Genomic DNA, 27,789 nt, shown 5'->3' on the forward strand with positions numbered 1-27,789 from the left:
CTGATTGAAATTATTGGTGCTCCACTGGAAGTACATCAAGTGATACCAGGTTATTTCTTCCCTCTTCAGTCTTTTTGGGGAATATGAACTGCTGGTGGTGCTTATGGTACAACACTGAGCTGTTTGATTAATGGCAAGCCAAGCGTAAAGGCTAATAATCTACTTTCCTTACTGATATAAATGGAACAAACAGCTGAGGATAAAGGTGGTAGGTGAAATTATGAGAATATTTTTCTTACATAAGGCCTATTTATTCAGTTGCTTGTGTGGCTTTAAGGCAGAAATACAGAAATATCACTCTCCTTGAGGACAGGTGTTGAGCAAGCAGATGAGATGGTGGGGAAAAAGTGGTATGTGCTCCCCTGCAGGCACATGTGTTAAATGTAAAGCGTAAGTCAAAGGGAATGGTATGTAAAGCTTCATTTCATACCTGTCTTGATAAATGGCTGACTAAGTGTAAGACAAATTTAGACGGGTCAGTGAACTGGTGACAGGGCTGAAAGTTTCCTTTAGAAATTATTTAAGGGGGAGTCTCAGTTATAACAAATGAATCCATGCTCTTTCTCTAGTGTGTTTTGGGTGTAATGGCATGCAGATGAGAGAGGTATGGAAGCAATGTCCAGCTTTGGGGCAAAATTCAGGTCTCTAAACCCCTTCTTAGTCTAGGGCAAGGGCAGATTGATTTGCTGTTGGTGAGTGAAAAGATCAGTGGACTAAAATTTGGGAATGCAATGCTGAAAAAGCAGAAATGTCTAAGTAGGAGAGATGCCTATTTTGCTGCAGGTTTGCACTCGGAAATGAAGGGGTTTTTTTTGTAGGAAGGGAGTACCTGAGAGTACAAAAATTATTTTCAAACCGTTGAGTGCTTCTGAAATTAAATCTCTAAGCCAATGCTCTCTAGTGCTCCCAGATTATCTGTGACTTGCCAGAGCTTCAAGTATTTGAATCCCTTGTTAGACTTCTGGGGATGACTCTCGCCCATAGAGTTTGGAAATCAGTACTTCTGTATCTGTAGGGTGTTATTTGTGTAATGTTAACAAGCTGTGGAAGAATACCCAGAAATCCTGAAACCACAAGTTTTCAGTCTAAAAGGTTTTTATTAGAGTTTGAATTTCTGAGAAGAACTCAAAATACATTTCCTCCAGCTTTCACTGTTGCATTTGATACAGTTGATGAAAGAATACATTTCCCTGCAGTGTATTGAGAAGAATTGGCCATTTTTCTGTGCTACACACTTCAGGAAGGGTGGTTAGTTTTGCTGGCAAGCAGTAATATAAATTTTTCTCAAGTTATAGGAATTTTGAAAATGACAGTTAATACATTGTTTTTCATTTTTAACAAGCTCAATAAGGGATATATGGCAAAACCATCAGGGAGATTGGGATGTGTGGGTTAGTTCTGGGGTTAAGATGACACCCAATAAAGAAATCCTTCTTGCTCCCATGTGTCTGTATGCTTTTGTTTAATGTAAGAGAGTTTTGGGGTTTTTTTAAGTATCAAAAGTACTCTCACTAGAGGGAATGATCAAACCAGTGCTGTTTTCTTATAATGTTTGAAGTCTGAAGGACATCTGTTTCCACAGGATGATTTTAATCATCACTGTTGGACCTGGATGACAGCACTGGTCAGATGTTACAAAAAATGGTCAGTGGTTTGGGTGTTGCAGTTCTGGTAATGGGCTTCTACTCAGTAGCCTTTTGTCTTTTGTTTTTTGCCCTATGCTGAGAGAGGAAGTCAGGAACTGACTTGGCTTCTCTAATCCCAAAACACCACATGAAAATGCTGAACTGAGGTAGTTTATATATAGAAAAATATCTCCTCTTATATCTCACTTGACAGTGAATTAGGAGGAGAAGGAGCAAAAATGAAGTTCACCAGTCACTTGGGACATGCCTTTCCTATGTGTTCTGCCAAAGCCTTGAGGATATAGGCAGAAGGCAGCTTAGGTTTTTTGTCCTTCAGATAATAGGAACTCAGTCACACATCTTAGTGGGTTAATAAGATTTTTGTGCATTGGTTTATAATATGCTTGGACTTTCCCCTCCTTTTGAGGTAGCTTCTTGATAAAATATGTGCCAGGGGAAAGAGGAGATGTGAAGTCCAAGTTACTGTCCTGCCCTCTAACTTTAAGAGATGAACCCTTTGCAGCCAGCAGACATGTGTCTTTCTTTTTATTTTATAAGTAGGAGACAGTGAACATACTTAAAACTCTAGCAAAGGAAATATAAGACTCAAGTTTTAAGGGGAAGGAAAGGTGTAGAGAGCAATAAAGGACTTTCTAAAGAATAAAAACCTTGATTTTTAAAAATTTTTTTAAGCTTGAGGGAACTGTCATTTTGGCCACTGTGCTGCTAAAAGTATTGTCTTACATATGTTAGTTATAAATAGTATGGCTGATTACAAGATGGAATAATTCACTTCTGTTGGACATACTTTGACATAATAGCCACAATTTCAGTTTTTCTGTGAGAATGTGAACATGCAGCTTGAAGCTTTGTGTGATCTCCTTCCTGAGGAAGTTTCCATCAGTGCTGCAGGTCAGTAGATGTTCTCAGTTTCCCAAAGGTTGTTTTGCCGAAAGAAATTTCATGGGGATCCCAGGTGGGAATGCAGCAACAGATGGGTGCAGCTTTCTAAGGTGCAAACCCCTTACACTGTCATTACATTGGTGCTTGTGCTTGTTCCTAGTCCTGCCCTGCCTTGCTGCCAGAGTTGATGACACCCATGGGAGCTGTTTTGTCTTTAGCTGGTGGCTGTAAATTGGATGGGGGTAGTGTGTCTGGTTGGTTTGTTTTTATCCCCCAAAAGAACTGGGGGAAGGATCTTAGTTTGTATATATCTTAATTTAACAAGTTGTTTTGACTAAATCCTCTTCTCTTTGCTAAAATGCAACAGTTTTCATTCTGACAGCATCAACCTGTTTTATAGAATATAGAGTCCCAGTGAGAATAGACCTTTAACAGCAATTTATATCCCAAGTCTGAAATGTGCACTTTATGTCTGTTATGATCCCTGGGTGCCTGTTATGGGATTACTCTCATCTTACCATCCCAAGTTTCTTTCCATAAACAAATGAAACCTTTGAGTCTGAGGTTCAAGGAATATGCCCTGATGAAGCATGGTTTAACAGCTCCTTGGGGAGAAAGAGATAAGGTGGGAAAGGGAAGAATTGATGATCTATTAACTGTTTAAATTTCCCACCCTGAATTATTGACAACATGTGACATTACAGCTTTACAAATTACTGTCTATAAACAGCTTGGAAAATACGACCTTTCCATTACAACTGGTCTCAGGATGCCTTCCAGTATGAATACAGAGCTGCTGATGGCATATTTTGTTGCAGCTGGAGTGGGTGGAAGAATGCAGGGAACTGTGGAACTTCTCTTGTCTAATCAGGCATATATAATAATTTGTCAAATGGCAAAATGTACTCAGTGATGATTGAAATATCTCTGTTTGAGACTGGGCTCACTCCTCTGGAGTTTTGGAGTGATCCAATTTTCAGTAATAAAGACATCTAATTAGTTAAGGTTAGTTGTCCTTACCTTCTGCCCTGTCTCTTTCTAGAGCAAGGAGACACTAGAAAGCCATGTGTTACTCTAATTCCTCCTATTTCCTGGCCTGTGGAGACCAGTGAGTTCAAGCTGAATGGATGGTTTGTCTTATTTGTTCATGGCATACCAAGTGCACTAAATTCTTGCTTTGTGTTTTTGTTCATGTGATTAACACACAAAGTAAGTATTGTGCTGAATTTGGCCCTGAGATATCTGCTGATTTGGGAGAAGCTGAGAACACAAGGGCTTGATTTTTCATCCTCTCTTCTTATCACTATTGAGGGGTAACAAGTCACTAAGTTAGTGTTGGCATCCAGAGAGCTCATAAGGCACTTTCTGAATCTTAGGCCTGAGCCAAATTAATTTCTAATTTAAGTCCATTAACAGGAGGTTGCCATGAGATGAGACCTACCAAGTTTGTCAATGGTGATGCATTTTATTATCATTTGTAAGTGTAAGATGCATAGGGAATGGTAGAGAGTGTTTTTGGATGAACAGGTGTTTGGAAGAATAAATGTCCCCAACACAGTGCGGCAAAAGACTGTGCAGAATAAAAATCACCTTTACACCAGACTTGTTTGTTTTCTCAGTTTCTGAAAAACATACCTTGTGTATTTTAATGTAGTGTTGTTCATCACTCACTGAAGATTAGTCAGAGAAATCTATGTTATGGGTGGATGCAAAATCCAGTAGGATTACAGGAAGGGGAATAGAAAGCTTTGGCTCATGTCCTTTTAGAGCTAGGCAGGGGGGAAGCTGTGACTTAACATCAGAGCAGGTCAGGACCTTATGAAGCCACCTCTTACCCTGTTAGAGGACAGGAAGAATGATTTCAAGCATGAAGACCAAGGGGTTCATCAGAGTAAGTATTCCCACCCTACCTCCTGTAACAAACTCTCCTGAGCTTTCTATGCTTGATGTTTGTAATAAAACCAACTTACATCACAGAGCTCTTGTAAGGAGTGATCAATTAATGTTTTCCGGACACTTTTGCGACCTAAAGACAAAAGGCACCTTACGGTCTTAAGTTTCACTACCTCTGCTGCCCCAGGATGAAAGTTTTACCTTAAAGATCCAATTTCTCCCCTGGAGTGGGAGAAAGGTAGTCTATTATTCAAGGGTATCATCCTTATCTCTGTTGTAGTTGCCTTGTGGCCATGCAACATCACTCAATAATACTGTCAGGTATTATCTTTTGCTTGTGCCAGAGTGCTAAACAGTGATTTATTGCTTCAATACACAACACTTTCATGAAAGTGATTTGTTGAAACAATAGTAAAGTGCTAAATAAATTGTTCATTGCATGCTAATTTTTCACTGTTATATTCTGTACTGAGCTCCAGAATAAACAATCTGGATGTTGCATAAATCCCAGGTTTTTGATTGTGTATATTCCCCACCCCCAGTCTTTCCCCCGGGACAGGGTTCTTTTCCCAAGGATAAGTATCTTCAGCCTTTCTCACCTTGGTTGCTTTTTGGGCTATTTTTCCTCTTCATGCTTTCTTCAGAGTTGGGTAAATATGTTCAAGTAGAGGCTTGGATTACTGGTTTGGGGAAAAACTCTGTGTGTTTGGAATTCATGGGTATTTCCAAATCCTTTAGGAACTTCTAGGTCTTAACCAGAAAGGCACCACCATAAATACAACTTACAAAGTAGGATCCTAGTGGCTGACTGGCATATTTTCATAAAGTCTTTTCTTGCATATTCTCTGTTTTTCTGAATGTTGTGTGCTGCTGTGTTTTAGCTGCCACTGGCTATGCTGCAGTCCTAGTTTGCAGATGTGATCAGATGTCTGAGAAACTCCTCAGAAGCAAGTTTTTACTTGTAGATCTGCTGGCTTTCCAAACTTCCTTCAGAAGCGGTTTCTCAGCACTTGAAATCTTTGTCCTTTGGCAAAGCCTGGAGCCTCTGGAATGTTTCTGAGTGTTTCAATAGTAAGCCAGGAGCAGGCCAGGCACAGTACAGCAAACTGCTTTTCTCCACTTGACCCTTCCACCCTTTCTGGGTGTCCACTCCAAATCACTGGCAGTGACTGCATGTTTAAGCACAAGCTGCTGATTGGCAGTGAATATAATGGGGCATAAGAGAAGAATTTTCTTTCCAAGTAGTTTAGGGCTTTACCCTCCTCTGGTCTTAATTCTGAAATAATCCCCTAAAGGCCTGTGTGGGTATTCAGTGACATGAATAAACAGAACACTACATTTCCCTTCTGAAACATGCACAGGGCTCTCATGCTAATGGCTTTTAAGCGTCAATGCAATTATAGTGTGTAATCGATTCTCTCTGTACCAGCTTTTGTCTTCTGAAATGAAACCATGTCTCTTTCATAATTATTTGCCTTTGTATTAAAACATTTCAAGTTGACAGGATGTCTATTCCATTGTTTTTGTCCTCCTTCCCATCTTTCCGCCTAATTCTGCCACTGGAAGAAATTTGGTTATTACATTTGCTTAGAAACCCAAGTATCTCTTGTTTTGGGTTTTTTTTCCTACAATAATTTACTCCCTAGATTGTCCTTTTGCTTCTTTTAATTTATTGGGTTTGTGTTTGGTTTTTTGGTTTAGTTAATCATGTTTGGAGCTGCCCAGGAATATTTCCATGAAGCAGATTCTTATTGAATGAAAGGGGAATTTGTGAAAGGGGATTTCAGTGTGGAAAAAAAGGACTCAGAGCAGGGAATTAATTCCACTTTTTAAGTTAATCAGCATGTCAGTGGCCAAGGTGTTTTTCTGGAATGTGATAGGCCTAAGTTTAGGTCCTTTTCAAAGCCAGGAGAAGCAGTAACTCAGTGTCCTGACCTTTGGGCTTTAGCTATTACAGTTTCCTTCTCTCTGCTTTGGTGGTGGCAGTATTTTAAATTCTTTTCAGACTGTAACGAATTTCTGTTTCATCCTGATGACAGGCATGAAGACTGGGACCATCTTTAAAAGGTTTGAGGGAGAAGGATGCCATATTTTACCTCTCTTTATAGTAATTTTTGTTGCTGACTATTCTAAAAGTTGTCACCATGCCAGGGACCCCTGTAAGCTGGGTATAATAGAAACTGCCATGCATCTTGCTCTGCTGATTGAATTATACAAGATTAAGAAAGGAGGTACTGGTATCTGTGTTTGGCAAACACTGAATTTCTGGCCTACAGGTGGTTTTTATAGATGTCAAAATAGGAATAACTATAAACAAATTTATATAAGTTCATGAGTCCTAAAGCTACCTATGATAGCTATAAGAGCAAAAGAATTGGCCATATTCGCTCTTAAGTGGCTAAAATTGTATACCTGGGAAAACTTGCACAAACATTGCTACATATAGTGTTATTTAACTGACCTCAATGCACATTTTTTTCCCTGAACTTCTGTCTCCCCTTGAGCTTATAGTAAATTTTCAGTATCCACAAAATGCAGTGGGAATGACCTTCCCTACTCATATATACATAATATTTTTAAACTCCCAGTTTTGCTTGGTCCTGTATGCTGGAAACTAGTGAATAATAAATTCAGTACACTCATGACTTTACAGATGTCTTTCATATCTCCTTTGTCTCTTTCTTGGATTGATAGTTGGAGTAATTTCTCACTAAAAAAAAGGCCATTCCACATATTTGATCATCCTTGATAGCTCTCTCTGATCCTTTATTATTAGGCACAATAATCGCAATAGTTTTTGAATTAGGAAGAGTGTAATCTTCTGATTCTGGAAGTTATTGAGGGGAAGAGCCACCCTCTACATGGACAACTTTTAATGCATTCTCTCTAAACTTCTGTCGCTTGTGCCACAGGTGGGATGGGGGACAATATCAGGCCTTTTTTTCTGTTCATTGGTAGATGCAGAAAAATGAAGGAATTTTACTTTATGGGTTCTTTGTAACAGAGACAGAAATGGAGAGTTGGTAGTTTAGCTGTGTAACCATGTGGTTGTCCTCCTCTATCATTGCACCCCTGTTGATCTGCAGTCCATGTGGAAAGCAAATCACAAAAGTCTTCATGACTCTATAGTTCTTGCTACTAGAGTACTTGATAGAGTCCCTGATACTGCTGGCTGGCACAAAGTTGCTAAAAATAATAGGAAGAATAAGATTTGTGTAAGTAATTTGCCCCAAATAATGAGTTCTCTCAAATTTGGTGTTTTGTTTTTTTTTTTATTCATGAGCAGCCTGTAAAATTCTCAGTCGTGAATTATTCAGGCTTATTTGTGAATTTATTTGAAAACATTTCCTCATGTAGTTGTCTCACCAAACAGTTCATTGAGAATATTTCTGTGTTCTGGTTGTGTTCCCCCTTATTTACAGTCCCAGGGTTCTGGGTGATATTGGGAAAGCAGAGATTAAGAAGGGAACAGATAGCTGCCCAATTATTTCCAGTTTTTGAATGTGCACACTCTCAAGCACAGCATCCTTAGAATGATGGTTTATTGATGCATAATGCATAGAAAAGCTTCAAGTCCTTTAGTTTCCTGCTCAATTTTAGCAGACCAGCAAGCTTGTGAAAACTTAATTTAGTGCTTCTTTGTTATTGACTTACGTTCCTGTTAAGTAGGCGATGGAAAGGATCTCTAGAGTTTAATAAGGGATTCATGGATCACTGCACATTGAGGTGTACTTAAACTGTCTTGATTGTGCCTGGATATGTGTTTCTCTCTTCCCAATTAGATGGCAGCGTGACTGTTTCTTCAGGAGAGTCTTGCAAATGTATTTACTCCATTAAATATAGCTACCATTTTTTACATAGCTGTATGTAAAATATTGCAATACTTTATTAACAAATGAGTTATGTTGCAGACTGCCTGTCTCTATGGGAGGCAGTGCCTATGACTAAACCTTTTCAGCTGGTAACAGCAGAGCAGCAAAACTGCACGTGCGCTGAGTCCCAGAAGTGTTGCATGCTCCTTGCATGAGTGGAAAGCACCACAGGAGAGGGAAGACTGTTGCAACTGTTCTTTCCTGAAGCTGTGGCACATCCTGAAGATCAGCTTGTAGTGCAGAGTGTGGAGCTGGCATGTGACTGAAAGTGGATGCTTTCTGCTATGTTACTAGTTCTAATACAGACCTAAAGGTGGAGTTACGAAGACTCCGGTCAGTTCTCTTATGCTGGAAATTAATATGCTCCCAAGGCATAGAAGATAGAAGCTTGAGATGTTAAAATCCATGGTTCTGGATAAGGAGTCAGGACAAAATAGCATCCTGAAGGTTTTCTTTGGGTTGCGAGGGTGGCAGGGTGCAGGGGAACCTTCCTTTTATTTTCTCCTGGGGTTTCAGTGGTCCAAAGGAGATGTCTGATCACCACGTCTGCAGTCCTCACAAGAAGCTGATTCAGAAAGCTGCTGTAAGTGGCTAGAAATCAAGTACTAGAAATACTTTATCAAAAATACCACTTCCAAATGATTCCAACAAAATGTTGATGAGCAGGCTGTGCTCAACTCATGCTGAGAGCTGATGGTGTGCAAGTCGGGAAAGTAGACTAATAAGTACATGGTTTTAGTGCTGTGGATTATCCCAGGACAGCTTCAGCCTTGACTGAAATGCATGCAAAACTACATGTAAAGCATCAAAGTCTGAAAACATTAAAGTAGAAGTTCTGGTTTTGCCTTCAAAAGGAAAGCCTACTGTGATTTGAAATCAGCATTTGAATCCTGTAGGATTCAAGGCCCCCATGTAGGGGCCATCTTTCTGGCACAGGGTTAGGTCAGTCTAGAGGTAACGTTGTAAAATTCAGGGCCCAAGAAGCTACAGTGAACACCTTTAGAAATTTGATGGTGATGTTCTGTTTGAAGAAAATATTATCACTACAAAGCCATGAAAGTGTTTGTTATGAATTTAGACCCTGTTGTGCTGTGTAAGGTGGGAAGTACTTGCTGAGAGGGCCTGGGGGTAGTGATGGGAATACCTCTGATAAAATTTATTGAAGAGCTGTGTTGGTGTAAATGAACTTGAGTTGGATTATCACAGACCAGGTTGTATAGTGGGTCTTTAATAATGGTGATCAAACCTTGAACACAGTGATGGTTGTAGTCCATGTCCTTGTTCAGCTGGGCTTGAATGAGTATGGACATCTTTTGACATGGTACTCATGTAGCATTCCCAGGAGTAATTTTGCCATGGTCAGTGAGTATTGGGGAGTGTTACAGCTGCCTGCCCCAGTGTGCTGAGAGTTCCTCAGTGCTGGATTCTGTGTAGCTGTGGCTGATTTGCTTTGAGGACACACATCATGACCCCAGATGAGTTACATGGGCACAGAGTGCAGCCTGTCACTTCCTTCCCAGTGTGTTATGAACCTGATCAGTAGCAGTGTGCAGACTTTCACCACCTTCCTGGCCAGTTAGTTCAGCACTGTTTGATGAGAGAAATAGTTTTTGCCAGGGGAGAAAAGTCAGTTTAAATGTAACCATTTAATTACATTTGGAACTTGCACTGCAGTAAAGGACAAACTCTGGCTGATATCCTGAGGGAGCCTTGCTAGAAGTATTTACAGAGTAGCTGAAAACAGGGTCAAGACAAAGATCTCAGCCAGGTGTAAACCTGGGTCAGAAGTTCATGGAAGGATATGATGAGACAGAGTGAATCAGTTGGTCATAAGCCAAGGTAGGTCTGGGAAAAATTTAACCCTGTTTGCCCTAGAATTTCTCCTGTGATAGCAAAGATCCTCTTAGGGACTAACCTGGCAAGTTCACAGGGAAGTCTCTTCTTCCCAGACACTGATTTATGTTTTGGAACCTGTAGATGGTCCTTCACATCCCAAGTCTTGAAAAGCAGTACAGGTTAGGAGTGATTAACAAAGTATGTTTTCTTTGAAAATGCTCTTGTGGTTTGAAGAAAGACATGATGGTGTCCAAGGTGCAAATGCCTGCTCCTTCCTAGAATAGCCACTGGGGACTGATTTTCTTTGGGAAATGATGGGCCAGGTTTAAGTACCTCTTTTGTCAGTCTGTCTTCCCAGGTGTCTGTTTCTTGCACTTTGTATGAGTAACTAAAACCATTTTTCGTGCTCTATCTCCTGGTAGGTGCACTCACTGGGGATGTGGTAAACACAAGATCAAATATCTTCTGCTCTGAGCTGTCAGTGCAGAAGTGATAAACTTTTGTCTCTCCTCTTTCCCACCTGCTATGGCAGAATAATCCACTTCAAGTGCTGATCCTAATGAATAACAGACTTTCTGAAACCTTGTATTTCTATGCAAGAGGAAGGGTTATCTGTATTCACAGCAGAGCTGGAATAAGACTGGATTTTTAGCTCCTTTTCATTCTATTTCTAGTTTGCTTGGTTTTTTGCTTCTTGCTCTTGTTAGCTTGCATTGATTGGTAAGTGGTAAAAAAGGGAGAAAAACACACAGTCCCAGAAAGCAAAAACAAGGCAAGAAATGAAGAAAAGGCAAGAGACTATTTTCATTTCATTACTGTGCTTCTTCACAGCCCCTATTCTGACATTTAGAACAACATAATATGCATGTCTCTGTTCATTAGGTTCCTCAGTACTACACAGTGACAGCCACAGAGGGTGGGGGAAAAAAAGACAAAGAAACAATCTTAAACATGAACTAACCTTTGCAGGCTAAATAACAAAGAAATGAGAACAGCAAAGGAGAAAAATGATTTCTGAAAAAGTAAATATATAAAAAATCATGGCCTTGAATAGGTTACTCAAGTATCATTACAATGGGGAAAAAAGAAGAGTGACTTCTAGGGCAGAAATAACTAATTTTCTGCCCAATGATTCATTTCTTTTGTACATATATGCTTGAGCAGATTTATTACTGGTATTTGAACCATAGTAAATGACACAAGGAGGCTGCTGAAACCATGGATAATCTTAAAGACATTTGGCAGCTGATACAGATTCTCAAAAATTAAAAAGCTTCTGACAGAAAAGCTCTCACGTTTTTGTAGTAGGGTATCTGCACCAAGTAGAGATACCTAAGCTCTTGGTCCAGAAGCTGGTGCGTGTGTATGCCACAGCGTGGTGTCAAATACAGATATTATCTTGGGAATGGTAAATGCTAAGATTTTATCCTAAATTTACTAAAATGTCAGGATATAACAATATTGCTTAGGGTTCTTGATGTAGCTAGTCAGTAACTGACATGCATGTTTGGACGGGTCCAGGGATGCCTCTGCAGGAGGGTTGTTAGAGCTCTGTCAAAGAATTGTGATGGAATGCAGCTGGCTTTCTTCCCCCATCAGTTCCAAGAGAACTACAGAACTTTAAGATTGTGTGTATTTTACTGAAATTTCTCAAGGAAGAAAAAAGAACAAAAGAGACATTTCAGCCCTCTTGAGGGGAAATATTTTGATTTCTCCTATTGGCACTTTTAATTTTTTTTTTTTTTCATTTCATATTCTTTTTGGGATGTCAATTACAATTTTTCTTCCCTCAAATGATGAGATTAAAATTCTCAATGGAGTTTTCTTTCATGGCTGTTTTAAGATTTGTAAATTTTCCTCAACTGGAAAAAAGTAAAAATCTGAGTATTTTATGAAAAATAATTCTCTGTCTAATTAGCACCAGTAATTGCACACTCATGATGATCTCAGTATTCCATAAAATTAGCCTGGTTCTAATTCTTGGATTTTACAGTTTCTTGATTCTTGTATGATCTTCCCCAAGAGTACATCAGCCAGTAGCAAAGAACAGGGAGAAAATCACATTGCTTTTCCTGTTTATTCTTCCCAGTTTCTATGCCTGCTCTCTTCAGGTCTGCTTCTAAGATGACCAGATGTCAAAATATTAATTGGGGGAAACATTCATTAGTCATTTAAATCTCTGGTAGCTCTGGCAAGCAGAGCAGGAGAGGGACAAGAGGAGAAAAGAGGACTTGGAAAGAGATATAAGGAGCTGTGCAGCTGCTTTGCAGGTCCCAGGGAGGCTCAAAGCTGAGGGTGTGTGCAACTCCTACATGATGTCCCCAAACAGGCTGGCACTGAACATCGTGGAGCTCACTGCCACCTTTCAGGGGGTTGTTATTCACAAAGGCTTTATGTGCACACCCCCTCCTCTTCCTTCATCTTCCCCTCTTGATTTTTATGTACTTGCTAAGTAGGGGATTTGCAGACGTGTTCAGAGGGTGCTGTGAGGGGTGGCAGTGACACAGCTCTGTATCTGGAGCAGACAGCTGCCCTGCTGTCATTGATAAGCATTCCTGGGAGGGTGGAGTTTGAAATTTAGGACTTAAAAAGCCCTGATTCACGCAAGCCTTGGCATAGAACCTGTGTCCACGCCGGCTCTGGCTTCTGCCTCGCCTGGGCCTTCCCATCTTGGCTGACTCTTCAAAGAGGGACCTGCCAGGAGAGAGGGAAGCTCCTCCCTGCCAGCACTGGGGTTTTGGAGAGCAGAGGGGATGTCCGTGTCAGGACGCCCTGGGGAGCAGAGGGGGATTGTGGCTGTTGTGTGAGTTTCCCCATGAGCTGCATGTGAGTTGTGCTCGTGCAGATACGAAATGCTCTGGGCAGCCCTTCTCCATGCTAGGAGTGATTTGGGATTTGTGCTGTAGAAAGAGATGTCTTCTCAGAGGTGTGTTCTCTGCCCCCTATGCCTTCCTCTCTTGCAGTAACTGTGCTCCCTTAGCTCCCACATCAGCTCTTTCTGCTGTCTCACATGCTGAGCGTATTGGAAGGAGACAATTCCCATTATGGCTGTTTCAGAGCTATTGGTGTGTAAGAGGTAGATGGGCTGTTGGCTTTGGAAAAGGCAGTGGTGAGGTCTGCTCCTCCCCATGTGGCAATTCCTGTGCCAGCTGGCACTGGGCTGATGGGCACCGAAATTCCTACAGTCCTTTGCTGCTCTGCCAAACTGGTTGAAGTTGGCAATTTTATCCAGGGACCAGGGGATTGTGTGTCTGTGAGCCTCATTTCTTAGGAACCCAGGCTGAAAATAGTAAGAGGTATATAGATCAGAGGTTTTGTCAGATGAGAGTTGGGTCTCTAATTTACTGCGGTTTTAATGGGATAGGGAGGAGGATAAGATATACAGTCACCTGGAGGGAGACGCACAAAATAAATTAGTAGCAATAGTAATGGTCTGGTAGTTTGTCCCAAATGTAAATCTTGTTAAAGAAGCCCATCATCTTTAAAGTCAGAAATTATTTTTTGAAGACACTAACAAAAGAGCGGGCTGAAATCTTTTGCTGGAAATTCTTTTCGCTAAAATTGCTTTCCTCCCCCGGTAAGATAATTTTATTCTGGAAGTGCCTGTTTTGGCAGGAGGGAAAAGCTGTTTATCAAAAGAGCTAATAAAAGTCATAAACTTGGAAACACTTCCATTCTGTCTGAACCTAAAACTTTTCACTGGACTTATAGAAACACTGGTTGTTACAGATATTTGGAGGTCCACAGTTCAACCTCTTACTCAAGGCAGTGTTATCACCAGCTGTAGATCAGGTCAGCCATGACTTTGTCTAGCCAGGTGTTAAGAAACTCCAAGCATGGAGGCTTTACAGATGTTCTGGGTAGTCTGTCCCAGTGTTGAACTATTATCCTTATTGAGTGTTTTCCTGATATCCAGGCTGGGTCTCCCAAGCCAAAATTGGTGATCATTTGCTTGTGTCAAATCATCTGCTGCACCCAGAAAGTGTTTGACTGGAGACAGGCCAGTGGGTTATCTGTGCACCACAGCTGTGAAAAGGATCAGCAGTTTCTGTGTCTGTGAAACAGAGCAGGAAATAATCACTATTTCTACTGCATACGAGATCTTGTCTTCTATCCTGAAGCTTTGTCTAGGTCTGAACTCATTCCCACTGCACTCTGCCTCTTTGGGTTAAGGGAGGAACCTGCTGGTGATATCCTGCAGAGGAACTGAACAAAAAAAGGTCCAATTGGCTCAACATGTATCTCTGCAAATTCTTTCCATGTCAGTTTAGGCAAATGCTTTTAACTATTCATTCAATTATGTTAAGCACCCATTAAAGGAATCCTAAGCCCTCCCCGGGGTCATTTCAGTTCTGTGAAATTGTAATTGTTTGAGACTAACCATGATTTCTTCTTTTGCCTTTAGGTGATTCTAATTCTGACAAAGCTGTATGACTACAACCTGGGAAGCATCACAGAGAGCTCTCTTTGGAGGTATGGAGATAAATTGAGTTAATAATTACCACCTTACTTAAATAGGAAAAGCCTGATACAATTCTTTTATTGAAATTAATTGGATTTCTTTAAATGTGCTGAAAGGTTTCTAGCTAAACCCTCTCTCACTCCTTTTCTTTCATACTCAAGGACAAAAAGGCTGAAGTCTGATTGTCTTGTTTCAGCTAGATAAGGTACATCATGGTTATGCTGTCTTTTGATTTCCCCTTTCCCATCTTACTCATATTGAAATCAACCAATTGGTTTACTTTTGGGAGAACTGAGCAGCCTAAAGTCCTTGTTTATAATGAAGGATCTCATGGCTTGTCTGCCCGAATGATCCTTAAGAAAAGCCAGTGCTTCTGAGCCTGGGGGAAATACCTATGAGTGAGTATTCAACGTCTGTTGATTAGAACTGATGGGATTAGTACTAGATAATTGATTTCCACTTGTGTCAACTTGACTGCTGGACCAATTTATAGGGAATGTTTTGATACTTTCATGATTTCAAAGCATATCATGTACCATGTGAACCAAAGGAAAGAGCTGGGCCGTGAACAATTTCTTAAGGCAGTTATTTGGATTCAATGGGAGCAGATGGTGTCTATTTTTATTTCTCTGAAAAATTAATCTAAGAGGTGTTTCCTCTTTCATATGTCCCTGGTACTACTTTCATGAGCTGAAAGGGAGGTTTTCTCATGGTTTCATCTGTGAAACTTTGGTGGGAAGTTTAGGAGTTTTGTATGCAGGTCACTGATGAAGGTGGATAGGCTACTGGCAGGATAGAAGAAAAGTTTGGGTATTTGAAACTAAAACTTCTTGTTAGAACGAACTTGTAATAAACTTGTGTAGGAAAGGGGTTTTCTTTTCTAAGGGGGAATTTGGGGTCAGAAGTAGAACAAATAAGCTTTTTGCTCAGGAGCTGAGCAGGTTTTAATAGAATGACAGAGGAGGGACTTGATATGAAGGATATTCTGAACTCGGGCTATTGCTTCACCCCCTGGCCTGAAAAAATAAACCCAAAAATAAACAGACTAAAACTTAAAGAAACACAGTACTTCTAAGATTTATTCTGAGCAGTAACAGGAATACTCAAAAGTATTAGTATTTTGTGGGGTTGAATAAATGGTTTTTCATCCTTCTATGGGAAGTTAATCAATCTTTTCTTTCATACACCTTGCTGCCATGACTTTCTGTTCCTTTGTGTTTACTATGGTGTGTGCACACATAAAGGGTCTTTCAGGACTGTGGCTTTGGCAGTGTTTTTCTAAAGGGAGTTTGTGCTAGATTTGTTTAATTTCTCAATGGTTTTAAAAAAGAATATTCATAAATATGAAAAATATCTCCATTTTCTCTGAGTACCCTAAGTCATTCCACCCTGGGAAATACTCAGCTCTCTTTTGTCAGTCATTGCAGAAGATGTAGCATTTCAGCATGCAAAGACACCTCCTTCCCCATTGCTGACAGTGCTGAAGATCTGCTTATGTGATGCAGGATTGTGTTGAGATACTATTTTCTGACTGAAACTAGGGCAGCCACATCAGAGTGGAAAGCACACTTCCTGATGAGATGTATGAATGCGGCACAAAACTGTGCTGATGACCTTACGCTCTTTTCTGTTTCTGCTTTCTGTGGAGCATTCCACAATGGCATAAAATTTGCCCTGATTAAAAAAGGAAGGGACTGCGTGGATGCCACTGGAGAATGTAACAAATAGCTGGGACCTCATCAGTGTAGCAGTCCTAGAGTGAGTGCAGGGCACTTTTCCTGACCTCAGGCAGTCCTAATGTCAGAATGTGATTAACGTCATAAGAATAGCATGATTGTTTCCTCTAGTTTGGAATTCTGTTACCAAAAACAGTCTGAGAAAAAGTAAAAATCTGAGTATTTTATGAAAAACAATTCTCTGTCTAATTAGCACCAGTAATTGCAAACTCCTGATGATGTCAGTATTCCATAAAATTAGCCTGGTTCTAATTCTTGGATTTTACAGTTTCTTGATTCTTGTATGATCTTCCCCAAGAGTACATCAGCCAGTAGCAAAGAACAGGGAGAAAATCACACTGCTTTTCCTGTTTATTCTTCCCAGTTTCTATGCCTGCTCTCTTCAGGTCTGCTTCTAAAACGACCAGATGTCAAAATATTAATTGGGGGAAACATTCATTAGTCATTTAAATCTCTGGTAGCTCTGGCAAGCAGAGCAGGAGAGGGACAAGAGGAGAAAAGAGGACTTGGAAAGAGATATAAGGAGCTGTGCAGCTGCTTTGCAGGTCCCAGGGAGGCTCAAAGCTGAGGGTGTGTGCAACTCCCGCATGATGTCCCCAAACAGGCTGGCACCAAGACCATATGAAAATGATTATCATATCTGACACTTCCTTCTAGTATTATACTAGCATTCATTCGTAAGCTTTAAGTTATCCTCAACGTTCAGTGTAAGGTCTATGAGAAGCTGAATAATTTTCTTTCTGTTTTAGTATATACCAGAGGATTAATATTCCATGAGCTGACCTTCTCAATATCTTTCGGAGTGTGTTAAAATTTTTAGTACCTGTGACATTTCAGAACAAGGAATTCCATAAATTATTTGAGGAACCCCTTGTCTTACTTTGAACCCTCAGCTTCACTTGGCACGTGTCACTTTTCAGGACTTGATTGCATTTGCATGGCCAACCATTCAGAACCGTTGGGCAAGTGCTCTGAATGGGGCAATGCTGGAAAACCAGAAGTAACCCACTTGTCTTTCCAGTGCTCCATTATTTGTGATTGGCTCTTCAGTGCTCAATGGCTGCTCTGGAAGCTGCCAGTGCACTTCTTTGTATTTCTTTCTATCCTGTGACCTTAAACAAGCCCTTGATGGTTACATTGTGCTCTGTCCTGCATCTGGCTCTGCTGTTAGATCCCCCCTCAACACGCAGGCATGCTGTCAGGTCACTGGTAATTACGCCTACGAGGATCCTGGGACAGCTTCTCTGTTCTTAATGCGATGGAAAGAGATGGTGAGGTGGGCATATCTTATTATTCTATATACCTGGAAGAGTTATTAGCTGTTGCTCCTCCTGGCTGCTTTAGTGACATGTTAATTTAAATCTCCCTGCTTGTTTGAAAAGGATAGGAAAAAAACAGGTTCGAGAGAAGGGGTGAAACATACCTTGCAATTTATTTCGTGCCTCTGGGTTTCATTCTGGGGAATGGAAGAAAACATCATCTTATGTCTGGTTTGCTTTCTGATATCAGGAGTTCTGTTTCTGAAGGATAGAGGAGAAAGGTAGTTCTGCAGGTACCCACAACTGAAGAGGAATCTGTCTTGAATGCATAGCAAAGAAATACCACTCTTGCCTCCTGTGCCGAGTGTGCTCTCAAAAGGTTGATGAGGGGCTGTAGAAACATGTCACTGGCACAAGTCATTTATGTAATAGTTGGTTATAAGCACATCTGTCATTCCAAAGTGTACTTGGGTGTAAGCAGTCTTACTGATAGGACTGTAACCACCTATAACCCAACTGTGCCACTGCCTACAGGATATGAATCTGTCCTCTTTATAAACACATTACTTCCTGCTAGGATTACATTTCTTTGTTATTTTTCAGCCAGTTTAACTACAGCTGGCTGCAACACTAACAGATGGAGATCATCCTTCTAAAACTACTGATGAATTAAAAGACCACTGGTGACAGACATGAGGGGGTGAAATACAGTTAGAGGAAAGAGACAGGGAGAATCTATCTAGATTGTTTAGGCTCTGTGTGCACTGAGCTTTGTATGGCAGGTGAACTGCTGCTTCTGTACATGGTAAATGAAATTTTGCATCAGGCTGGGCCTGAATTTAATTATGCTGTTATCCTCTCAGCAGGTTTTCCCGCAGTTTTAGTTGAGAACTTTTTATTTAATTTTTGTTATTCTTTTTATAGAAGAGAAAGAAAATGGAGGAGGAAAGATTATCTGTCACTGAGCAATTAACTGAGTGTATTGGATTTATTTCTCTTCCTCTCGTACATATCTCTCAGATCAAAAAGAGGATTAATCTGTGAGAGTTTGGAGATGTTTTTTACCACTGGAGTAAGATAAGCTTACATTTCAAATAAATAAAAATGTCAGAATAGTGCACATGGTATCCATGAGCTGTAGACAGCTGTGGGAGGACTAATCTTTTCCTATTTGTGTAAATATGATGCTTTGGAAAGATGTGCATAAGCGACACTTTCCCTCAGGACCTTGAGAGGCTGTCAAACCATGAGTGCTGCCATTCACCTCTTTGCCTTCTTACACCTCTGTATTTGGTCAGAAATGAGTAATTTCCTGGAACTTTGTATAAAAATAACAGTAATTAAACTTTCCTTTCCAGCCAGAAATTAGGAAGATGTAGAGTTTGCTTCGTGTGAGAGTGTTTTAAATCATAATCTTTTGTTGTGCTACTTCTGGAAGTTATTGATGGTAATCTTGACACTCCAACATTTTGCCTGAACTCCGAGCTCCCCAGTTCAGGAGTAATTATTACTTCCAACCTGCCCTTCGCTGCTTCTGGTTTCTGCTTTACGGAAGCTTCTGCACATATGCCATAAAGAAATCTCAAGGACACTGAAAAATACTTACGTTTCATGTAGATGTAGATTTAATTTTCCATATGTAAAGCGGGGGTTGTTTATAGTTGCTGGGTTTTTTTTTCATTCTTGGAAAGCTTAAAATTGATCTGTTTCTACCTCTGTTTCTAGCTTTTCATGGCCATTTTGTTTAACCTTGAACTGCTGTTTTTAACCCCTCCATCAATTTAGTTATCCATTTCTTTCACCACCACCACTGCACATCATCCTGCAGCTCTGTCCTTTCAAGAAGGGAATTTGGGTTGTAATCCAGAGGAGAGTCAGAGTTGACCCCAGCCCTGTGGCTATAAATACTAAAGGTGTTTTGAAGCCTCCCATGTTGATATTTCTGCATGCAGTTTCCTGGCTCCTTGCCCTCTCTGCAGATCAGAACTGTAGCCACCCAGAACTGTCGATGTGTTTGTGGAGATTTTCTTCTCTGGACAAGAGAGTTTTTGCAACAGGACACTTGAATATTTGTCCACATTTGCTTACTTCTTTTAAGGGGAATTTCTAGGTTATATCAGTGTAGTGGTTTGGTCCAAAATACTCACTACTGCTTGCTAACCTATGACATTCTGTTATTGTGTTCATCATTCTCCTGGACCTTTTATGCAGGTTCTTTACTTCTGTTTTGCAGATTGACTGTTTTCAATTCACATTTATCTTCTACCTGCTGAGCCACACTAATAAGGTCATAGTGTGTGGCTTAGTGACAGTGTGCTCTGCAACAGCAGGTTAGGGTCTTTCAGGTGAAGTAGGTAGGAGAAGCAAATCCATATGAGAGGAACTGAAAAAGTGAGGGGAAGGAAAGTCTCATTAAGCACATTTTAGCCAGCAGTTCTGTGGGAAAAAGGAACTTGAAAAGGACTATTTGAAAGGCTTTTATCTATAAATACAGTGTTCCAGTTGCTCAGTGTAAGTAACTTTTCTTAAATGAATATCAGAGCTTGATAAATGCTGCTACATTATCTCCTATGGGCCTTTAGTGAAATTGTAACAATGACATTTCCTTGTGTCTTTTGGTTTAATCCTTTTTTTATTTTCTCTCCTGAAAACCTAGAAACGTCTGGCTGGTCTGTGTAGAGATGCTGGAGGGTGTCTGGGGGAGCGAAGAATGGGTTTGCACACTCAGCTGTTCCTGTAGGAAGCAGTATCTTTATATGGTTTGATCACAGTGGGAGATCTGCCTGCACTGCAAGTGGGTTTAGAACATGGATTTTTATGCCCTGTGTGTGGAGCTCAGTGCAGCCTTTTTCTTGTGGGGGGGCACTCTGTTCAGCCATCAGGACCCCTAGGGACCTAACAGTTTCTATAGCTATCAATTTTTGTACCTGAGAGGGCTCATTTTACCCTGGTGACTTACAGTAATAAAAACTTCTAGCACAGTCAACTCTTCTACTTGGTTGCCAAAGTTTCCTTGGATGTTCTTCCTGTTATCAAAACCAGCTCAAAGAAAGATGAAGGGTGGGAAGGGTGAACTGCCAACCAATCAAACAAAAAGTGCACCCAACCCCCCCCCCCCCCCCCCCGCAAATGACCTACCTAGGTAACAACCCACAGCAGATGCTTAGTTTAGCAGGAAACTTAAATTTTATTGAATTTTACCAGTTTTACATTCCCTAAAGAAAAAGGGCTAGTAAAACCTTTGCATTTTGTGGCATATCATGTATGTTTGTCTAATCAATCTCATGTAAGTTCTCCCTTGACTTAGCTTGAAGAGTCAGAGTCATACCCTGATATTATCAGTTGAGGATTTAGTGATATGCTTCTCACTCCCTGCTCTGTGAGGATAAAATATTCAGTGCTAATGATGATGTAAATTTATTAAGCCTATTAAAAATGTGTTCTCTGATGCAGCCAGTCATGAAATGTAGGAGTGTTATCAAGTAAATCAGAAAGAATCCAAATCCATTTTCTGCATGAAAGAAACATGTAAATCAAGATAATGAATATTAATGCTGACATAAATTAACAGTATACTGTAAGTAACAAATGCACCATGTTCATGCCACTTTATAGGCATACAGTGTTTAAATGTACTTTGTCATTCTTACCCTGAAAATTAGATGATGAACTTCAATATCTGTTTCCTAGGCTGCACTTGTTTGCTCAAATGATGTTGGTAAAACAGAACTGTCTCTGGTTCTGGTCCACGGGGTTCATCCGTCTGCTGTGGCTGTATAATAACTGCAGACAGGCTAGGCTGGAGCTGATGACTAGGGAGAAAGACAAACCACACAGTACTTACCAGTTCATAAGCAGAAAGCAGAACACCCTTTGTGTTCTGATATTTCCCTTCCTTTCATACCTATGCAGTCCTTTTGCAGAGCTGGGTAAAATTGTACTCATCTCTTCAGAGGGATATGTCCACTACTAATCCCCAAAAGGAAAAAAGTGTATTTGGGGCTTAGCTTGGGTTAACAGAGAGCTGGTTCAGTTGAATGCATTATACTAGCTTGAGAGCTGAACTCTGAGGTTTTCAGATCCAGATCCCAAATATTTTTGCATCTGCACTTCAGGAACTATCCAGGGAAACAGTCAAAGTTTATTGTTACTGCAGAAAGGGCCAGGCATATGTCATTAGGTCTTTCTTGGAGGACTTAGTGAAGCACCTGGAAAAGATGTGCTGTAAAAATGCATATTTAAATATGTATCAATGGTATGTTTGTTGTGCAGCATAAACTGACTACCATTTACACTGAAACATAAGGGCTTGCTTGGAATTGTCTTTTTTTTTTCTTCTGATTTCTCTAACCTACCAAATAATAATTTGGCAAAATGGAAAAGAACAAATAAAGCTCACAATTAATCAACTTGTGTCTTCAATAATGATAGCAAAGCTGGCTTTTGAGTGTGATGCTGCCAGTGGCTCCCATGCCTGTGGAGGGGTGTGTGTGTATGTAAGTAGGACATCAAGGCATGAGCTGTTCAGTAGGAAGGAACAGAGTCCTTTAGGAAGGCTGAAGCTATTGGGTGAGACTCCAGATCTGCGTGTGGACAGAACTGTTAGTGAGTATTGTGCAGGTCACTGGCCCAGCTAGGGCAAGGAAGGGTCATTTTGCCCTTGTCATTAGGCTGTACCATTGAGGGCCTCTGTGTACTCAGACTGTGGAAGTTTGTCCTTGTATGACAGGGACAACCCAAGGGAGACTCGATTCCTGGTGAGCAAGGAATTAATTTGCAGCTCAAGTTTCCCTTACATAGGAGGAGGCATGGGGGAATCCAGGAACTTTTCACTCCTGGCTGGCAGCTTCCTGCTACTATTACTCCAAGTCATTTCACTGGCGAGATGCATTAAGTGGCAGAGGAAGATACGTCCTCTTGATTATGAACATCGCTTGTAATGTGCTCTAAACTGATACTGTGCTTTGCCAGTGAGAGGTAAAAAGCCCTCCTTTCACCCATTATTTCCCCCATCCTCCAAATGAGTTTCTTCTACTAGAGAATTGTATGAATTTTCCCAGCATGCATTTTAGTGTGTGCTATGTAGTTGGGTGTGAAGATAAAATCTCTTTCCAATGATCTTGCAATCTACACAGATGGGAGTATCTATGAGAGATGCTGAGTTGAAAAGGAATAGAAATTCAGAAACACCACATGTATTGTGCATTAAATGACTTCATGAGGAGATAGAGACTGATATCTGATCTTTCTCCAAGGCAAATTTCCTGCAGAAAGTGTGTTGTTCGTTCTACTAATGTACTTTTACTGCTGTATTTTATGGCTAGGTACATATCTGTGTAGGTGTTCTTGCTAATTTTCTTCTGGTTTTCCTTCAAGCCTGAGCTGCTGGAGTTGGGTGGTTGCTCTCAATCTCAGCTTTTCTGTGGTAGGAGAAAGCCCCACTTCCTGGTTTTCCCATAGTGAAGGGAGAATTGAATAACTTCAATAGCTGTACAGATGGGAAAGCCCAAACATAGATTCTTCACACCTGGTTCCTGAGAGCTTTTTTCTTAATTGCTTGAAGTATCTCAGCTGAGAAGACAAATCAGGATAGGATGGAACTGGAATAAAAATGTGGTGGGTTCCTCCATGAATTGAGCACGTAGGTACCTCTTTGTCATACCAAAGGCTCAGATCACAGCTCAGGTCAGGCCAAGCAGAACCTTGTGACTGGCTTTCCTGAAAACCAGCTGAATGTTGGCCATTGGTTTATATGATTACACTATCCAGCACTAAAAAAAACAAACAGACCTTCTGTTCTGTTACTGAACTTCTGTTAGTATTTACTTTTGATGAAAGCGGAGGATTTTTTCTCTTTCACAGTTGTAATGCTACAAAGATGCTCTCTCTTCAGTTGGCAGAACAGGAACAAAGGAGACACCCCCTCAGAGTTAACTGAGTGCTAAGTATTTCCCATATATTAGGGAGAAACAAAGCTAGGTGGAAAGGACACAGACAGAAGAGATGGCAGGTTCCTTGTCGCTTATTAATAGCTGCCAGTCTTCCCCAGCAGGCCCTGACTGCCTGTCTTGAGCTGCTGAGAGATTTTTGTTAAGCTGTAGGCTTTACAGTCTTCACAGCATTCAGCTGCCAGTCTGATGGGCTCTGTAACCTCTGGGGAAAAAGGGATGCAGTCAAAATCAGGCCAGCATTGTCTTTTTGTATTTGAATAGAAAATCTTTTTCAAATAACCTGAAAGGGAAATAGGAGGCCAGAACAACTGTCTGTTTAATTACCCTTCTGTAATACAGCAAGATAAAAGGAATTTTTAGGCAGCTCTAAGCTCCCATTGTGTTTTATCAACAAGTCACTGTTTTCTTACTGATAGTTCAAGTGTTTACATTGTCAGCTCCAAAAGATCAATCGAGGAGGCAGAAAACCACGCATTTTTGGTCTCCTTTATTTCTCCACTGGTTAGAGCTGTGGAACGAGACCGACAGCTCTGAGTCCTGGCCTTCCTACATCCAGCTTTACGCAAGCTTCTTCACCACTGCATGTGTGGGTAATGGGGTTATGTTACCTGCCCATGTACAGTACACGAGCTGAGAGTTTTAGATTAAACTGGATAATAAAATCCCGTCTTGGAAGAGTGAGAGTGGAGACACAGCTGCATAAGCCTACAGTCTCTATCCATGGGTGAAGTCTAACAGAGATTTGAACTCTGCTTTACCAAGCCAGATGTCTGATATATTCTCTTCCAATACCTAACAGAAGCGTTAGAAACCCTTGTATGCCTTTGCAGGCAGGGTGGATTGACATCTTTGGGCCAATATGCAATGTTGTTAGTTTGGATTTTGCCTGAACAGAGGCTAATCCTTGCAAAAGGGTAAGAAATCAGAACCAAACCCGTCCTTTTAAACTCTTTCCAAGGAAGGGAAATCACCACAGAAGATGTTTTATGACCACAGACTGTGTGGCATTGCTGGGAAAAGCACTAGAGGTAGCAGCAACATGAAATTTTTATTTTCTTTATGAAGAGATGGAACAAGCTTTTTTTCCTAATTGTAACTTTTCAGCTCCTCTGTTCTTGTGTTTTCTGTGAGGTGAGTGAGGCAGAACTAGAGCCTTTCTTTTCCTCCTTACTCCACGATAGGACTGCCTAAGTGAAAGTAACACCATTCTGTGGAGTAGGTAAGAATGTGAAGTTATTGCACAGTTCTTCCTCAAAATGAGTTTTTCTTGCTAGTGTTTTCAAGAGGGAGACTCTTTTTTTCCTAGCCTGCCTCCAGCAGTGCCCAATAAATGACAGCTATTACCAGTGTTAAACTTTCAGTAAGAAACCTACTACCTCTTGGATAACTTTTCTTTCTTGCTCTTCTGCAGGAATCAGCTTATGCCCCAAAACATGAGTTTTGATGGCTTGCCATATGACATTATTATCTAGTTAAAAATGTAAGTTATCTCAATTATAGACTATTGGCCCTTTCCACTGAGCGCATCTGTGGCTTGCAGGGACTCTGACCTCCTTTGGCTGTGAGCAGTGTGCACTGACTACAGGCATTGTGGAAATATAATTTCTCTTCACTTCCCTGCCAATGCTCGAGTGACGATGTGCTCTCTTGTTATGAGGCAGCATAAAATTTAGAGGCTAGTCACGGTGAAGGTAGTAAGAAAGAAACTCAAAGACCTCAGTAAATTTTCCTTCTAAGTGCTCCCTTTTCAAAGGTAAATGGTCTTATTCTTTGTAATCTCTCCCTGTATGTTAACAGCTTTCACAATGCTAACTCTTTTGTAAGAAAAGCACATTACAATCCCAGTCGACTTTATCTCTGGTAAAGGAGCCAAAGAAGGAAGAAGGCAATATGCTTTTTTTTATTTTTTCTTTACAGTCCACCAGCTACTCAGCACACATGTATTGTAAATTCAAGATGTGGATGTTGCTCAAAGAAGCAACTGTGATATCACTAGTGTTTTAATAGCCTATGATTTATTTCCTTAAGTGCTTTATTAAGATGATGCACAACAGCATTTGGAAGCGAAATGCTGCCTTAGGAGAGACTTGGAGGAGTTGTTTTCAATCTCCTGGCTTTTCTTCCTCGACACAATAATTTGTTTGATTGAAGCAAAAGGGCCCTGGATTCAGAACAGGGATTCTACTTCTTATTTAGTGTTTCTTTGTGCGTTAATCAGCCCAGTTTGTGATCTGAGTGAGCAGGAGTATGAATGAACTTACTGTGATATGAGAGAGCTGCATGATTCAGAGAACAGGATACTGGTTGGGGTTTGGAGATTTGCGTCCTGTCGCTGTATGGGTTTGTGGCTGTTGGATAGTGAAATATTTGGTTAGGCATAATCAAGAATCAGCAAGTTCATGAGAACCGAAATTGATGTGCAAGGAAATCTCTCCTGGCAAGATATGTCTAATGACATTCAGGAAGGTTAGCTGTAGGTGCAGTGATATAGGCCCTCTTTGCCATTAGTCTGGTAATAAATCTGATATAATTTCCAAGTTTTGAGACAGGCGGGGTAGTGAATCAAAATGAGACCGGAGGTAGTCACAGTGGGCAAATGGATGGCTTAGTAAGCTGAGCTCACTTGAAAAAATGTATTGTAGCTCAACAAAGAATAACTTCAGGGACAAGGGCTGAAGGTTGAACTTACAGGACCATGTAATATCTACTTACTGCATGGAGAAAGACTGGCCAGTGTGTAGGAGCTAGAAAAGGCAAAAAACTGGACTTCATGTCCCACAGTGAAAAGACCGAAATGCATTGATCTGATCAATGACCATGTAAGGTAAGGAGCCAGGAGTTGAATTTTTGAAGAAATTAGAACTTTGAAATGTTTAAGATACTGACTTGGCATGTAAAGATTTTTAAGACAGCATTCAAATTTCAATAAAACTCTTCCCAAGATGGGATTTCTGGGCAGAAGTTAGAGACTAACTGAAATGTTGATTTCAATTAAAAAATAGACGTAAAATTAAACAGATCAGAAACCTCCTCCTAAGGTCATGGATATAGCAAATGCATAAAATTGCAACTGAACCAAGTTTGGTGTCTGTATTAGAATAGTGACTTGGGAGATATAAAAAAGGGAAGAAGATATGAATGGTGGAATAAGGTGGCCAAATGATTACTCAGGACAGGTAAAGGATGACAAACACCGATGAGAGATGGGGGAGGAAATCTGATTTTTGGAGCAAAGAAGATTAGACATGGTTAAGGTGAGAAGGGTTGTGTGGGGAGTCAGCCCTTCTGCTTGTAGAAGCTGGAGTAAATTAACTGACCTGAGTCAAACAGCACCACTTCCCACAAGCTCCAGAAATTACTGCTGGCCAGTGATGTAAAAGCAGCATCCCCCTTCTTGTTAGGCTTTTCTCCTTACTACTGATATTATTTGGATGGCTACTATTACCACTTAGCTTTTTAGCACCATTAAAGTACAAAATAAACAGAAAAGGTGGGTCAAAAATACAGTTAGTGCAGCTGTAAAGTCTATTCAATCTATGTCCTATTAGAAAATAATGGTAGGTATTGTAATAAGTATAAATTCATTCTTCACGCCCTCTATTAATGTAATTATAGAAGCACTGGGCTTGGCAGTTGGCTTATGCTACATTCAGTTGCTATTTTTTGTTTCAGAAGAAACATGCTGAGTCAATTGGTTTAGGAAGAAGATGTAATAAAGTTCTCAGAGTAAACAGGGCATGTTAATTTGCAGAATTTCTGTTGAAATTGCATGAAAAGAACATGTATAGAGATATAATAGCCTCATTTATATTTGTGGATTATCTTTGATGCACAGTAACTCCTGAAATGCTGATCAGTGCTCTACAAAAAAGGGGGAAAAAAAGTGGTTTTCAGTTTGGTATTGAAGAAAATGAAAGATCTAGAGTTATTACGCAGAGGACCTGCATGTTGCAATTTACCCGCAAACCAAATCCATAATCCAAGCGTGTCTCATTTAACTGAGGGAATGTGTGAGGCTATTTACTCCTGTTATAATAACTAGCACTCTAGCCTTTTTTATTTTAAGTAATTCCATCAAGTCAGTAGGAGTTGATCACTGAACAAGGAAGATCCATTGCAGTTGTACTGAGGGCTGTTTTGGATTGAACCAAAGATCCATTTGATCCAGTGAACCTGCAGCATGCAAAGATGACAAGGGTATAGCAACAAGGCCAGGCCATGTGTGTTACTGTTTTGATGTGGCCTTTCAGCT

General features: G+C 40.5%; 1 protein-coding gene across 2 annotated transcripts in view; it reads left to right on the plus strand.

The window, feature by feature from the left end:
- SORCS1 (sortilin related VPS10 domain containing receptor 1) overlaps nt 1–27,789 on the plus strand; it is a 262,728-nt gene that overhangs the window by 70,199 nt on the left and 164,740 nt on the right. For both annotated transcript variants that reach the window (XM_039553807.1, XM_039553808.1), the window contains exon 2: nt 14,535–14,602. In XM_039553807.1, coding sequence (XP_039409741.1) covers nt 14,535–14,602 — 68 coding nt within the window. The remainder of the gene's footprint in view (nt 1–14,534; nt 14,603–27,789) is intronic.

Source organism: Corvus cornix, chromosome 6, assembly GCF_000738735.6.
Source record: "Corvus cornix cornix isolate S_Up_H32 chromosome 6, ASM73873v5, whole genome shotgun sequence".
Classification (NCBI taxonomy): Eukaryota; Metazoa; Chordata; class Aves; order Passeriformes; family Corvidae; genus Corvus; species Corvus cornix.